This window comes from Cornus florida, unplaced genomic scaffold (assembly GCF_030987335.1).
Source record: "Cornus florida cultivar Cherokee Brave unplaced genomic scaffold, ASM3098733v1 CherokeeBrave_3.0.0_Hap2_Chr11, whole genome shotgun sequence".
NCBI lineage: Eukaryota > Viridiplantae > Streptophyta > Magnoliopsida > Cornales > Cornaceae > Cornus > Cornus florida.
Window position 1 is genome coordinate 124,748,732 of NW_026775581.1, and position 14,890 is coordinate 124,763,621.

General features: G+C 34.8%; 1 protein-coding gene across 1 annotated transcript; it reads left to right on the plus strand.

Moving 5' to 3' along the window:
* Positions 1–3,875: 3,875 nt before the first annotated feature.
* On the plus strand, positions 3,876–10,114 carry LOC132284718 (transcription factor SPATULA-like). The gene is made up of 8 exons (XM_059786845.1): positions 3,876–4,456; positions 4,553–4,657; positions 4,757–4,822; positions 4,924–4,989; positions 8,851–9,165; positions 9,241–9,310; positions 9,544–9,709; positions 9,801–10,114. Exons 1-8 carry the CDS (start codon positions 4,061–4,063, stop codon positions 9,865–9,867), a joined length of 1,251 nt encoding a protein of 416 aa, XP_059642828.1. The 5' UTR covers positions 3,876–4,060; the 3' UTR covers positions 9,868–10,114.
* Positions 10,115–14,890: the final 4,776 nt, after the last annotated feature.

Consider the following 14,890-nt stretch of genomic DNA (forward strand, 5'->3'; position numbering starts at 1 on the left):
AATTGTAAATCAAACCTTTATTTATATTAATATGGTAAAAAAGGACCCTTTCAATCACCAAACCATATTTTTCGACATCTAAATGGTCAAGATTACCAAAATAACTCCACTTATTAATTTATATAAAAATTATAAATGTACTATACCCATAATACCCTTCGGATGCTATCTTGCAACTAACTAATAATTCAAGGAGTTTTTTTTACAATTTTGTCTAATAATAATAAGCAATATCAATAATAATAATAATAGGAATAATATTAATAATAACTAATAATATTAGAAGTAATAACAATAATAATAGTAAAATAACAAAAATAAATTACTTAGTTGCAAGATATGTGAATCACTTTTAGTCCCTCCAAATTAACAATAAAAATAATAATAGTACTAACAGTGGTAGTAGTAATAATAATAAAAATAAATTGGTTGATTAGTTGGTTGATGGATCCATATACTTATAAATAATTTTTCTAAGTTCATAAATTATCAATATAAATAAATAAATAATAACTATTGTTATTATTATTATTATTATTATTTAAAATAATAACAAAAAATCTGGTTGATTAGTTGCTTGATGGATATATATATCTACAAACAGTTTATGGAAGCTCATAAATTATATAAAAAATAGTTTAAATAGAATAATAATAATAATAATAATAATAGTAGTAGTAGTGGTGGTGGTGATAGTAATAATAATAATTATTATTTGAAATAATAACAAAAATATATTGTATAGTTCAGATTTGATTTGCAACCTAAAATAGTTCAAGGGTTTTTTACACTTTTGTGGGGGTATAATAGTCACTCAAAAGGGTAAGTTGGGCATTATTTAAAAATACATGGGTGTGTAAATGAACCGGCGCCAAAAAATGTGGTTCAGTGATCGGGAAGGTCTTTTTTGTAACATTGGTATAGATGAGGGTTTGATTTGCAACTCAAGATAGTTCAGGAGGATATTTTTAACTTTTGCTGATAGTTTAAGAAATTGTTTACACTTTTGCCTATATATATATTTATATATATATATGTATGTATGTATGTATATACACACATAAATTAAATTGTTATTTATTTATATACACCCACATAATTTTTTTGTCCATCCCCGAATACCATTGGATATAATCATTATATATATATATATAACGATTAAAAAAATGAAGGAAAGACAAAAATTTCTTTAATTTTATGTTTGTGATTTGTCTTTGGTATTCGAAAAAAATTAGTTAAAAACAATAAATTTATTCCAATTTCAAATTCAAAACATCATATTTTCAACAAACGCAACAAGTTGATTTGGGCTTTTAACCAAAAAAAAAATAATAATAAATAAATAAATAAAAATAAGAAGAAGAAGAAGAAGAAGGTTGATTTGGGCTTCAGCAAAACAAGTTGATTAAAATGACAACTAAAAAAGGTATGTGACGGGACCCTCCCCATTTTTGTCCCCATTTTGGAAAGAAGTCTTTGATTCCGTCCATCAGCAACTCATGTGAAAAATATATGGGGCGACTATCTCTCATTTTATATCCACCACATCTGATTTTTGCAGAGTGATTGTTTTAATCATGTAATTTGAATATATTTGTGATAATATATATAAGAAATTTGATGAATAATTCAAAAACATAATTATTAATTTAAAATTATAAGTATTTATTCGATATATTTAACAATATAAAATTAAAAGTAGATGTTATAATTCCCCTTCTTTAAACGTTTCTTCAACCCATGTATTAAATTAAAACATTAAGAGTGATAATGACAATGAACTTTGATGGATTGTTACTTACTGTTTATTTATTTCATATGTGCAATTGAAAATGAATTTAATTACAAAGAAAAAAATGAAAATAATTTGTTTATAATTGTGATGAGCAAATTTCATTTGAATACGCGTACATGTCTGAAGAATTGGGCATATTTTTACTTTTGTTAGTGTATTGTAACAAAACAAAAGTACGAAACATGTTTGATAACGTTTGTTGTCAGTTGAATAATACGAATCGCTTCCAAAATTGAGGCCATAATCAGAAATATCAAAATGATACTTTTGTTTGCTTCTGCATTTTAGTAAAGCATTGTTAAAATAATAATAATAATAAATCTAAATTAACATTTTTAACTAGTCATTTAAAATTTTAAATTTGTAACACTTCTTACCAAACATGCTCTCATGTTTTTGTTTTCAAAAATCTTGCCGTTACCAAACAAATTTCGAAATGATGTTGACTACACTCTAAAACGAAAACATTACATCCGCTTCGAATTAAAACAAAAATACAAAAGAACTATAGTTACCAAACGAACCCTTCTGATGCACTTTATAAAAATATTAAAATATTTTTCGTAAGGTGTAAATAGGACATATGCATTGTTACGCGGGAGAGCATTTTACTCCGTCTCTTTAGTTGTTGCAACAAGGTGGTCTATGGGCCTCATTCAATTCATTGTCCTGAGTGTCCCTGAGAGAGAGAGAGAGAGAGACTGATTAGGGTGGAGCATAAGTAAGTCCATACAGATACGAATTGAAAACACTAGGGCTGCAAAAAGGGCAAAAGAGAGAGAGTGTACTTATGATGAGTTGATGAAACATGTCATGGTCATTTGAAAAGGCCAGGCGTGTCACTTGACGTGTTTGATCTCTGTCACTCAAGTATTGATGTCATGGCATTGGACAAATGCGATTTGTCCATAAAAATTTATTCTCACACATAGTTGCAATTTTAAATTCAGTTCAAAAGTGAAGTAGCATTATTGCCGCATTGAACTCACAAATTTAGTTAAGTAGAATCTTTGTACTAGGTCGAATTTTGTCCTCCCAACACGTAGTGCATCCATTGATATGGCATTTGAGGGAGGAGGTATTCCTATAAAGAGCGGGCTCTTCCCTTTTGTTTTGTTTTCATAATGTTTTGCCAAGGGAAGCGAGCGATGGCAAAAATTTCAATCTTGGCAGTGTCCGTCCTGTTAGGAGGCGGCGTCCATGTTGTTAGAAGGGATTTTGAGAATCCAATTTTATAAACGGATACAAAAATAGAAGTTATCTTGAAAAACTCGATGACTTTGAGGAGATTTCAGAAAAGGGTTGTTCCACCCCATCCCACCCCACCCCAAATATATTATAAATTTATTAAATTACCCTTATATACTATGATATATTGTTATTAATCCTAATCCTTATTTGGTTTCATGTCTTAAGTCTAATGAAAAAAAAAGAATCGCGAATAAGGATGACAAAAATTATTACCTAGGCGGATTTCGACGTATTTGGAACCATTTTAGAGAACAGATTATGTAAATTGGGACGAATCGAAATTGTTTTGAAAAATTTGCCGAATTTTAGAATTTATGAGAAATTTAGAATGAACAAACTAGTTCATCCATAAAATAAACTTCATAATCAATATATAATTGGACATAGTCACAACTATAAATTCTGTAACAAGATACACTCACAATAAAATTACTATAATTTCCTGGGCGTCATCTTACATGCGCGTCATCTTTGACACAGTAGTCACATAAACCAAGCCACCACTAATGTTAGCGTAGAATGGGGTCATAGCAATAGCATAGAAATTGGGAATGAACCAGACTGGTAACCCAATTGAGTACTTGTAGTTTCCAAGAGTACGGACTCTGTGAAGACTGTGATAGTGTGTCTCACGTGCGATGGGATGTGGCGTTCACCTGACCTGACAACAAAGCGAATTTTTCTCTTTTTGTCACGCTATCCTCGCCTGTCATTTTTTTAACATTTGACAGACCAATCATTCTTTAGAAATACAAATTTCTTCAAACTATTTTTATTACTTACTAGTAAATGAAAATTTCATAATTTGAGTTTAGCATATAAACCCGCCCACAGCATCACCCTGCCCTGTTTATATGGAGAGACAGACGGCGGTGACACAGAGCATTATAGAGAGAGAAAGTGCTGAAGTGTTGTTTGGAGAGAGGAAAGGAAGCGGAGTCTGTAATTGGGGTTCTTCCATTCTCTCTCTATCTCTTCAGGATTTCTGATATATAATACTTATATAATAATATAATGGCGGATATGTATGAAGTCACCTATTCTTCATCTTCCTCTCCAGTTGAACCCGACGATATTTCCCTTTTCCTTCAGCAAATCCTCCTCCGTTCCTCTTCGTCTTCTTCATCATCTTCGTGTTCTCTTATGGCCCACAACAACAATCAAATGCAGTCTTTTCCATCTTCTCATCTTATGCAACAAAATCAACACCATCCCTACCATTCATCTCTCCTTCCAGGATCGGACCGCCTTGTCACGGACCGGATCTCAGCGGCCGATTCAACTTCCGGGTTGAACCTGTCCTCCCCCGCCGTCCCCGGCGGATATTTTCAGGCGAGCGCACTGAATATGTCTTATTCTTCCGTTGGAACACTCGACAATGACGTTGACGAGTACGATTGCGAAAGCGAGGTAATTAATATACCCTAAAGTACACATTTTTACCTTCATCATTTCATTTATCATCTTGAATTGTGACTACGTATATTGACGGTGTTTTGGTGTCAGGGGGGTTTTGAAGCTTTGGGGGAAGAGGTGCCGGTAAAGCAAGTGAGTCCTCGGAATGCGTCAAAGAGAAGCAGAGAAGCCGAAGTTCACAATTTGTCTGAAAAGGTTGGCTCTGTCTGTTGAATAGATTGCTTTCTAAAATTGTTGCGAATCAGCTTCAATTTTCAATTATAGGTTTTGTGTTGTGTGTGTTCTTTTGAGCAGAGGAGGAGGAGTCGGATTAATGAGAAAATGAAAGCATTACAAAATTTGATTCCAAATTCCAACAAGGTACATTGTGATTTTGGTGTTTGAATTCAATTTCTTCCTTTTTCATCACAAATTTATTTCAATTATAGAGTGATTGATGTGGTTTTTTTTGTTTGTGATAGACTGATAAGGCTTCAATGCTGGACGAAGCTATTGAATATCTCAAGCAGCTTCAGCTCCAAGTACAGGTATGCAGTTTTCTTTGAAGAATTGCAGTGCAAGTTTTGGTGACATGAAGATCTTGTTACATTTTAGTGGTTTGGTTTATATTTTGAAAAGAGAAGTTGTATCTCTTAGCAATACAACACTTCAATAGCAACTTACCGTGTTGTATTTAGAGAATTTTGAGAAATCAGTGTTGATAAGTAGAGATAGGCGTGCCAATGGCAAAAGACCTCTCCTTCTTGAACTCTCACAATTTCATCAAATGAATGCAGAAATCTGTTCATTCCTTTGTTTCCAATGGAGTTAGAATATAGGATCATTTATATTTTGGTTGGTTTGTAGGATTCATTTGAGAGCTTGCACTATTGGGTATTGGTGCCATAATCTGGTTGTAAATGTGTATGTCCAGATCAAGGGATTTTTTGAGGTTGAGGATTCTAATTATCTAAAACAATGAGCTATTGAGGTGGTAAGGATAACCAGATGCAAAGCTCTGAAGTGTGGACATGGAGACGGATACGAGTATGCCATTCTCGATACAAATAGTGCACAGATACGATAGGGATCCAACAATATTTGTGTGTGTGGTGTGTGTATATATGTATGTATTCTCAACGTGTATGTACGTATGCATAAAATTTCAAATATATATGTTTCTATGTGATACATTTAAAATAATATTTGTTTATTACTTATTTTATATTTATCATGACTAACATTCACTTATAAAAAATCTATTACAAACAAGTATATTATGTGTCTTTAAAATGTTTTGCACTCCCAGTTTATAATATTTGATGTCACACGAAGAAGTTGAGAGACGGTGCATTGACATGGAGTTTGGACTAAATTGGACACATGATGTATTCTCAATATATCTCAATTCTTCTTCTCTTAGAAAGTTATTTGAAACCCTTGATGTTATGATATTCTACTAGAAATGCAGTATTTTACTGTTCAAAACGTGTCATACATGTATCCTAAGTTTTTGAGAAATATTAGATATGTGTTCAAAGCAAAATTTTTATATTTAAATTATGGATGATTTTTTTTAGTATCTACACATATTTTGGAGTATGGGTACCCAATACAAATACAATTCCTTTTTAAAAGTATTTGTGCTTCAAAGGTGTAGGTTTAGAATGTTGATGGGGATAGTTGACATGCTACCTGAGATTCAACAAAGATTTGAGGGAGATTGACCTAGTTGAAATTTTAGGCAAGCCTGTAGAAAAGAGAGAAAATGAAACTATTGGATAAGAACAAGTGATTTCTCAAGGGTAAAGGAAGTTGTCTGGTTGGCGTTTGACTGTGATCAGAGCTTGATCACAGATTGGATTCTTGAAGAAACATAAGGCTTTCTTAGTGAGGATTGCTCTTGTTTGATGCTGGGATACTTTAAATGCAGGCTAAAGGTCAACTTATCCAAAGAGCATTCAGAGGGGGATGTTGGGGTAATAATCTCCCTATAAAAGAGAGATCATAATGTCATGCCAGTCTGATGGGACAATCCACGTGGACTCTAGAGTAACTTGAAGGAAAAAAGTGATTAGGAGGAAGCATGGTTATAGATATAATTATCTGTTGTATTTAAGGTTAATTAGTTAATGTGGTGTGGTGGCACATTAATTGCACCGGGATGTTGATTAAATATGATAGGTTTTGTATTTTATGCAAAAAAGCAACATAGAAATAGGGAATGGCGTCGTGTAAAAAATATATACATGCTGAATAAAGTTAGGCATGATGTCAGGGATCAACAAACCCAGGATATAAATCGTTGAGATTGGACAATGGTCACACAACCCCTGATCATTTCCTTATAACTTGATAGTAGTCACATAAACCAGAGGCTATTTTTTTTTAGGATAGACGATAACACACAACCTCAGGTTATGTCCTTGTGGGCAACAGCCACACAGCCCTGGACTAAAGGTCCCAATATGCCGACGGTGAGACTCATTCAAATGATGGTTCATCCTCATTAAACACCTCTACCTTGATGGGCTTGACCTTGAGGGATATTGAAGATGGTGTGCTTTGTTTGAGGCAGATGAGCTGCTGCGCCTGCCACGTTAGGCATCTTTTCTAGCTAGATACATTACGTACAATTACCTCCCTTAGTGCCATGTCGTGTGGTGCAGGGGCCGTGTACCCACAGTAAGATACAAGTAATGGCATAACAGAAGGAACAATGGTGAGAAACTGGTGGCAGAGGTTAAAGACCCAAAGGTAGTTAGTGCAGTGATGATACATGGATAAACAATTGGACAGTGAGAAACTGGTGGCAGGAATCAAGGCAAGGTCCCGGAGGCTGGAAATATGGGCATGGTTTTGTCTACTGGACTTGTAATGTATCGAACATCCTTGTGAATCAGAAAAATCTGATGCCTAGACAAAGGCCACAACCAAAACTTGTACTCGAGTCCATTAATATTGGCTGGAGCAGTGACAGTATATTATTCATTGCCATGCAAAGTCATCTTGATGGAATGGACCAACATTTCTGGCCTCTTTAGTGTGTTGACAAGAATAACATACAACATGCTCATACCCCCTGTAAGGTATTAGACGGTTTTATTTGGTGACCTAGTTGGAGTAAAATCAAAGTAGAAGGTTATGCCATCTCATCCCAGTAACATTTGCTGTAGTACTACCCTTCACTACCCCTGCAAATGGCCCTGGCTGTCATATGAGTCAGCAGACAAGATAAGTGGCCGTATATAGAGCTGTTTCCCTTCCACCACATTAACCATGTTCGGATACCAGCGTGAGTGATAGCGATCGTGAGGGGTTTTGCACCTACGTCAGGCGTAGGGACATTTATTGTAGTTTTTTCATTTCAAGTGTTCATTGGATATTTTATTTTTATTTTCTTCTTAGGGTTTGCCTATAAAAAGGCTGCATTCAATTGAAGTCATTAGCTTTTCTGGAATATTCATTATCATGCTCTTCAGATTGATCTCTGTTCTTGTTTTTTTCATCCCCTTTGTATGTCCAGTCTATCTATTCACTCTCTCTTCTCGTCTGTTTTCTAACCCCCTTACTTTTAGTCTCACCTCTTCTTATCCCTTGATTTTTTACTGGTCCTGCAACAGTGAGCCAACATGTATTTTCCATCTCAGAATCTGTTGGACCTAGACACTTGGAATGACAACCACTTAACCTCTGTTGCTTTTGGATGACATTGCCTCACTTGTGCGCTTTGAGTTCCACGGGTTCTTAATCACACTTCATGCTTCATTTAGGGGGGGAAAAAAAAAATCACACTTCATGCAACTGAAGGCATCTTGAGGCATATGTCGAACTAATGCAGCTGTGTTACTTGGGAATTAGGATCTGGTTTTCTAGTTGACTCTGAATTTTCTCTCAAAAATTTAATCTCTCTAAATTATTTTCTTTTTTTCCAAATGTTTTGTTTTCATGAAAGGTTTTCTCTTGCGTAATTGTATTTTGAAGTAGTTTTTGCTTTCAAGAACTCTTCTATTGCTAAGATTTAACCTCGTTTATTAACTCAAGGCTAATCATTGATATGAAATGAAGAAGCTCTATGCCCGTGGGTGATGAAAAGGAACTGGAGATTTTCCGCTAGGGTATATATATATTTTTTGATAAGTTTTCTGTTATAGGGTATATATGACTGTTTCTCAAGTGAGAATACAACTCTTTTTGGATGATTTCAATGCCACATGTACACTAGTTATCTCTGGGTTTGTCTGTCTTTAGGAGAGTTGTATTTTGTTTTAATTTTCCATTCTTGTCTTTTCTTGTAGATTATATTAAGATTACTGATTGCCTTTTTTATTTTTGTATTTGTTGTTATTATTATTATTTTCATCGTTATCATTACGTTAATTCATTTTATCACCTGATTTACATTTCAGATGTTAACAATGAGAAATGGATTAAGTTTGTATCCCATGTGCGTACCTAGATTACTGCAGCCAACTCGACTCTCCCAGATGAGGATGGACTTTCATGAGGGAAATGGATCCCCAACAATTAACTTGACAAGCACACCTCCGCTATACCAAGAAACACTAGCAAGTACTGTATTCACTCTACCCAACCAATGCCCTAATGCAAACCAGCAACACATTGGCAATTTGCCAGACATAATCCATTCAGAAGCTTCGTTTGGATTGCAACCATCAATTCAGGATCACCTTAGACCTTTTCAGCTCCAAACTTCATCTGAGGTAAGTCTAAATGATCCCTGACTGTACTGAATCTAGAGCGAGATAATGATACCATTATGTTTCTGCAATGCAAAGGAAATTTGCAGGGAGGACTTGCTGCATTATCAGCTACAAAACATGGATCATTCTGAGACAAATCCAATAGGTGGGTTGACCAAGCCTCATATATGTATGTGTGTGTTTATATATGTATGTGTGTGTTTATATATATATATTAACACTTAAACAGTAGCTTAAAGGATTCAAGTTTTGGAGTCGTTGAGGTTTCTTTTGTGGCGTAATTCGCATGCATTTATTTTTATTGTCAAGAAAAAATTAGATGAACTAAAAGGAATGCATTCTTTTTACCATGTTCTGGCGTATTTTATGTGCTAAAAGAATTTCAAATGGGAGCCAAAGCCCCAATGTCAATCCCCTTTGATACACAAGCATCTGATTACAAAGACAATGCCTTGCGGGAATGCATCCCTGGAAAAGACCGGTCAGAAGGCCTACTGCTAATGAATTTGGCATGCGACCCAGTCCTGTCCTCCCAGTTGAATTGGTAAGTGTACTTTCAGAAGATAGGTGTTACTTTATTCTTTTTGTGACAAAAACTATGCGCTAATATCCCTTAGCATATGCTCTTTTTACAGCCTGGACATAGGAAGAAATGCACCCAAGGATGACAGCAATACTGGAAGACCGAATTTTGAAATTTGAGATTCAAAACCTTCTAAACTTTGGTAGCTTACTAGCCTTGAATCACTCAGGTATCTTTTGAATCCAGTGTAGCTACAACTTCCAAGTACTTGTAAATTCTGTTGTAGCCTAGCATTGTCTTGGACAAGGAGCTAGTATTTTGTGTTAAAATGTTTTCAAACAGACATGAGATGGAGCAAAGAACACTTGGCCATCGCTTGTAATATACCTTGAAGAAAATGAATTCCACGTGAAGTCAGAATTTCCGTAATTTTCATTATTACAGCTAGCATTTTTCTCAATCTGCGAGGAGGCCCACTGCCCACACATGTTTTGTTTTCTACATAAGAAAAGTGCTACCCACAGTGGCATACTATGCAAATTAGTCGTTACAATGGATAGAATAGCCTAGTTTACTATGGAATTCTCAAATTTATGAGCTAGGGTCACAGATATGGTTGAACTTAAATTGCCACAGATGATTATGTGTTCTCTAAACAAACCTTATCCCGAACCAAGTTGAAGTATATTCTGGTTTTGGATAAATTATTAAATTATTCCGGAATCATTTATGTTTATCAATAAGTAAACAAAAAAATTGACACCTACTGATTAATCCAGGATCATGTAGTAATTTCTTCTCCTTTCTATTCTAATGTTACACCTTACTTCAGGTAGGTAAAAGTTTTATTACTAATATTTTTTTGAAGTATTAGATTAGACCAAAATGGATTAGACCAATGTCTTGTCATCCCATGAGTTGGATTTTGTCATATTTTAAGAGTGTGTGTGCGCGCGCGCGCGCGCATGCTGTAAGGTTACATGAGATCAGTTAAATTTGATGGTTGGGGCACACACCAAAGAGAGTTTTCTTCCAAGTTTGCCGTGTCAGATGTTTTGGAATGAGCAATAAATATACTCTACAAACTTACAGGTTCTGTATATATAAGCAAATGTATGTTGCCCAGGTACAGGTACTTGACAAAGATTGAACAAAAAAATGATGTTTCTTCTTGTCCTCTGCATTTGTTGCTTGCCACCATTTTCGCTTATAGCTTTGGCTACTTTCCTTTTGCTTTTTAGGTCAACATTGTCATTGCCTAACGTCGAGTTGCATCACTACATCACTCCCTTTGTTTTGCAACCCCGTCGGTCTCTCTCTCTCTCTACCAAGAAAAAGAAAAAACAAACTTGAATGAAATTAACGTGCATTTGTATGTTTTCTACGGATTATATCAAATTTGTTCGTTTGGTCAAATCAATTTGACATTATTGCAAATACCTAATTCAGACACAAGCGTGGTAATATGACTTTATAATGTAAAAAATTATCAATATCCAATGTAACATTTAATTTTAATCTACTTTTTTAGACATGCAAAATATATCAATGTAGACAAAGAGCAAAGGTTTTTTTTTAATCAAAACCCTTTTCTTATTAATTTTGGTAGGTTTAAAATTTTAAAACAATATATTTAAGTGAGATACTTTTCTAATTCTAGAGCAATTTATGCTTGGATTGACTAAGACTATCAAACATCACAGAGCTTTAACATTTTGAAAATTTTACAAAATCAAGAAAATAATTTTTTTTTGTAAATTGCTTTCGTTGATTTGAAAGTAAACTATTTCCATTTCTAAAAGTTTCTTTGATTTTTTCTTTTGGGAAAATTAGAATTTGGTGACCAAAATCAAAGATAATAGCCATAAAGTGACCATAAAGTTACAAAAAGATAAAAGAAAATGAAACTTGCATAGATGAGAAGAGACAAGTGTGTGTGAGTACTAACTAAAAAAAAATATTTATCTGATCTAATCCATGTGGCTGTCAAAGTGATATGCCATGTCACTATATGTAAAGTGATAACTATTAAGTTGTTGTTGTTGTTGTTGTTGTTGTTGTTATTTTATTTTTTTATTTATTATTTTTTTTATATCCCGGCAAGAACAAACACCAACGCCATACGACATCTACATGGCAAAGATTATCCATCAGAACAGGACAAAACAGGACCCACAGCCGTAACAAAAGCTAACAAAACAAACTAACACCTATGTCAAGATTGCAGTCTTGACAACAGACATACTCAAAAGGTGTTAGTAAATGTGGGGGTAGTAGTTCCCACAAGCAACCCTACCTGAGTCGCAAAAGATTGAGATGAGTCGAAAGTAAAAGATTCCGCCAACTGAGCCCCAGACATGGCTGGAGAATCGGATCGTATGCCAACATCACCACCAATCCCATCCATATCCACAGATGGAGACACATCAGTAACAGACACAGTCTTAATCTTTTTGTCCCCTCGCACACGGCCACGTGGAGATCCACCAGAGCTAGACTGTTGACGCTTCCGACCTTTCTTAACGGGAGAAGAGCCCTGACTATAAGAAGTAGCAGAGGAGTCAGAAGTAAAGCCAAACACAGGCTTAGCCCAGCCCTTACCTTTCTTCCAACCTTTTGATAGTTCATCCCACCTTTGCAAAGGAAGGATCCGACCCTTAATAGGAGAAGTAACGGGTTCGGAAACCATAAGCTCTTCATTATGGGCCGATGCCACATGACTCTGGGATGAAGAACCTTGAATGAAACCACCCTCCATCGGTATAATAAGAATACCAGAAGGAGAACCATCATTTCCTGGACATTGGACCTGATCCAAAATCACCCCCGTCAATCCCAAACCCGCGCCACCCGACACATCCCCCATACCAAGTCCCTCCACCTGGCGGGATGGTCCACCTACACTGGAAAAGGCAACAACAGCAGAACTCAAAGGCTCCCCCAAAAGAAGTCCCTGATGAGTACTGGGAAGAGCAAACAGAAGAAACGGATCAACCTCCCACCCAGGCACCCCGCGGAAAGTAGAAGACGACTAAGACCCCACAAGACTAGCCACATCAACGACATCGCTATCTTCCACATACAACCAGCTTTTACTATAATTATCATTCAGCAGGTCCACCCCATCACGCTCTATATTCCAAAGATCTTTTCCCAAAAAACCATCAACACCCAATCAATCGCCATACTCCTTAATATCCCCAGGCCCCACAGACGACCTAGTTAGACAAGACTTCCATTGATGGCCAGTAACACCACAGTTAAAACAAAAAATTGGCAACTTCTCATAACGTATCTGCACCCTAGATTCTTCACCCATTGGACTGGTAAGAAGAAAATGCCTTCGAAAAGCTGTGTGATGTCCAACTCCAATCGAAGACGTAAAACCCGACTAGCATTCATCTCCAATTCTTTCCCATCACCCAAACCTTTATCCCTCAATTCAACTTTCAAACATTGACAAGAGGCAACTTTTTCCCCAACCTTCTCCGACAGAAAGTTGGCATGCACATCAAATAGCTGTATCCAAAAGGGAGAAACTTGGAACGGAAGATCCGACACTAATAAACTCTCCTCCCAGGCCTTAATCACCACTAAATGACCATCAAACAACCATGGACAGCCATCCAAAATACGTTGCCGAATAGCAGCATCCGGAATAAACAGTTGAAAGAGATTACGGGCCACCTTAAAAACTTGTAACCGTTTAGCAATAGGCTCTTGCTGTTTATCGCGTGGCCATAATTTATTAAAAAGCTTCGCAAAAGTAAACTTAGCCCCAGACAAAGTCGTCATTTTAGAAGTCCACACTTTCTCTCTTGTTTTTGTACTATCCTTTCTTATCTTCATCCCAACAGTTCAATATTTCTCATTCTCTCTCTTCAGTCTTTCTCTCTAGTCATCCCTACCTGATACTTTCTGGTAATTGCCTAGAGATTTGATTAATTGTTACTGATGATGTCCTACTTATAAAATTTTAATAAAATCATATTGTATTACAGAGAATGCATGCATGTTAACGGAGTCCAAAGTGGTTGGTGAGACTCTTTGTATAATTTTTTATGATAAAATTATTTTGATGAAATTAAATTGTATGGTAGAGAATGAATGTTAATGAAAACCTGAATATTAATGAAGTCCTGAATGTTAATAAAATCATCTCTATATATTTGTATCATCTTTACCTTTTGGGTATCTTCTCTTATTTTACTATCAATTAAACCAATCAAACACATAAATTATTATTTATTTATTTATTTTAACCTAAAAGTCTACACGGACAAAATAGAGATCCCGGAGAAAAAATTTGAGATAATTAAAGAAGGAACTAAATTCTTAATAGAAGACAAGAAAATGGAGTTAATTAAAGAAAGAATTAAATTTTTAATAGAAGACAAACAACTAGGGGAATCGAAAATAAAATTAGAAGTTCAATACTTTGTAATGAGTCAGAATGACCCACTGCTAAATATTATTTATCTTTTTGTGCCACTGCCTAAGTATCACGACTCATAATATTTAGCAGTTACAAAGCATATATATATATATATTCACATAGACAGCCACGTGGATTAGATTTATCTCTTCGGTACAGTATCATTTTTCATATATATAGGGTTTAGAATCTCACATATTAATACAAATAAACTTCAAGTTCATAAACGTGTATTATTGACTATAAATGAGTAATATTTGTATTTATTTTTGGTTACGTACTTAGTATATTTTTTATCTATACCGAAGAACCTTGAAAAAAATATAAGGTTTAAAGAAACCCTAATTCTAAGAGATAAGGTTATTAAAGAAACTAAAAAGAAAAAAGAAGGTTCTATGATAAAGAGAGGAGGATGAATACAAGGGCAATTTTAGCATCTAAAATTTATTTTTAGGATGTGTAATAAATAAGTAAATGTTTTGACCAAAATACCTTCAAATGGTTACTTCTTAGTGATTAAGTCTCAAAATTGGTGACCATTAATCTTTTTATTATTAATATTATTATTTTTTATTTTCGGATCAGTTTTAAATAATTTTGTTTAGATTTGGTCAACAAAATCTAATTTTCCCAAAAAGAAAAGGAAAGAAGGATTGAAATAGGAAATACAAACACAGCCTTTGATATATAGAAGAAAATAAGAAAAATGGAAGAAATAAAAAATATAAAAAGTGCTTTCCACAAAAAAAAGAAATAGGAAACTTGGA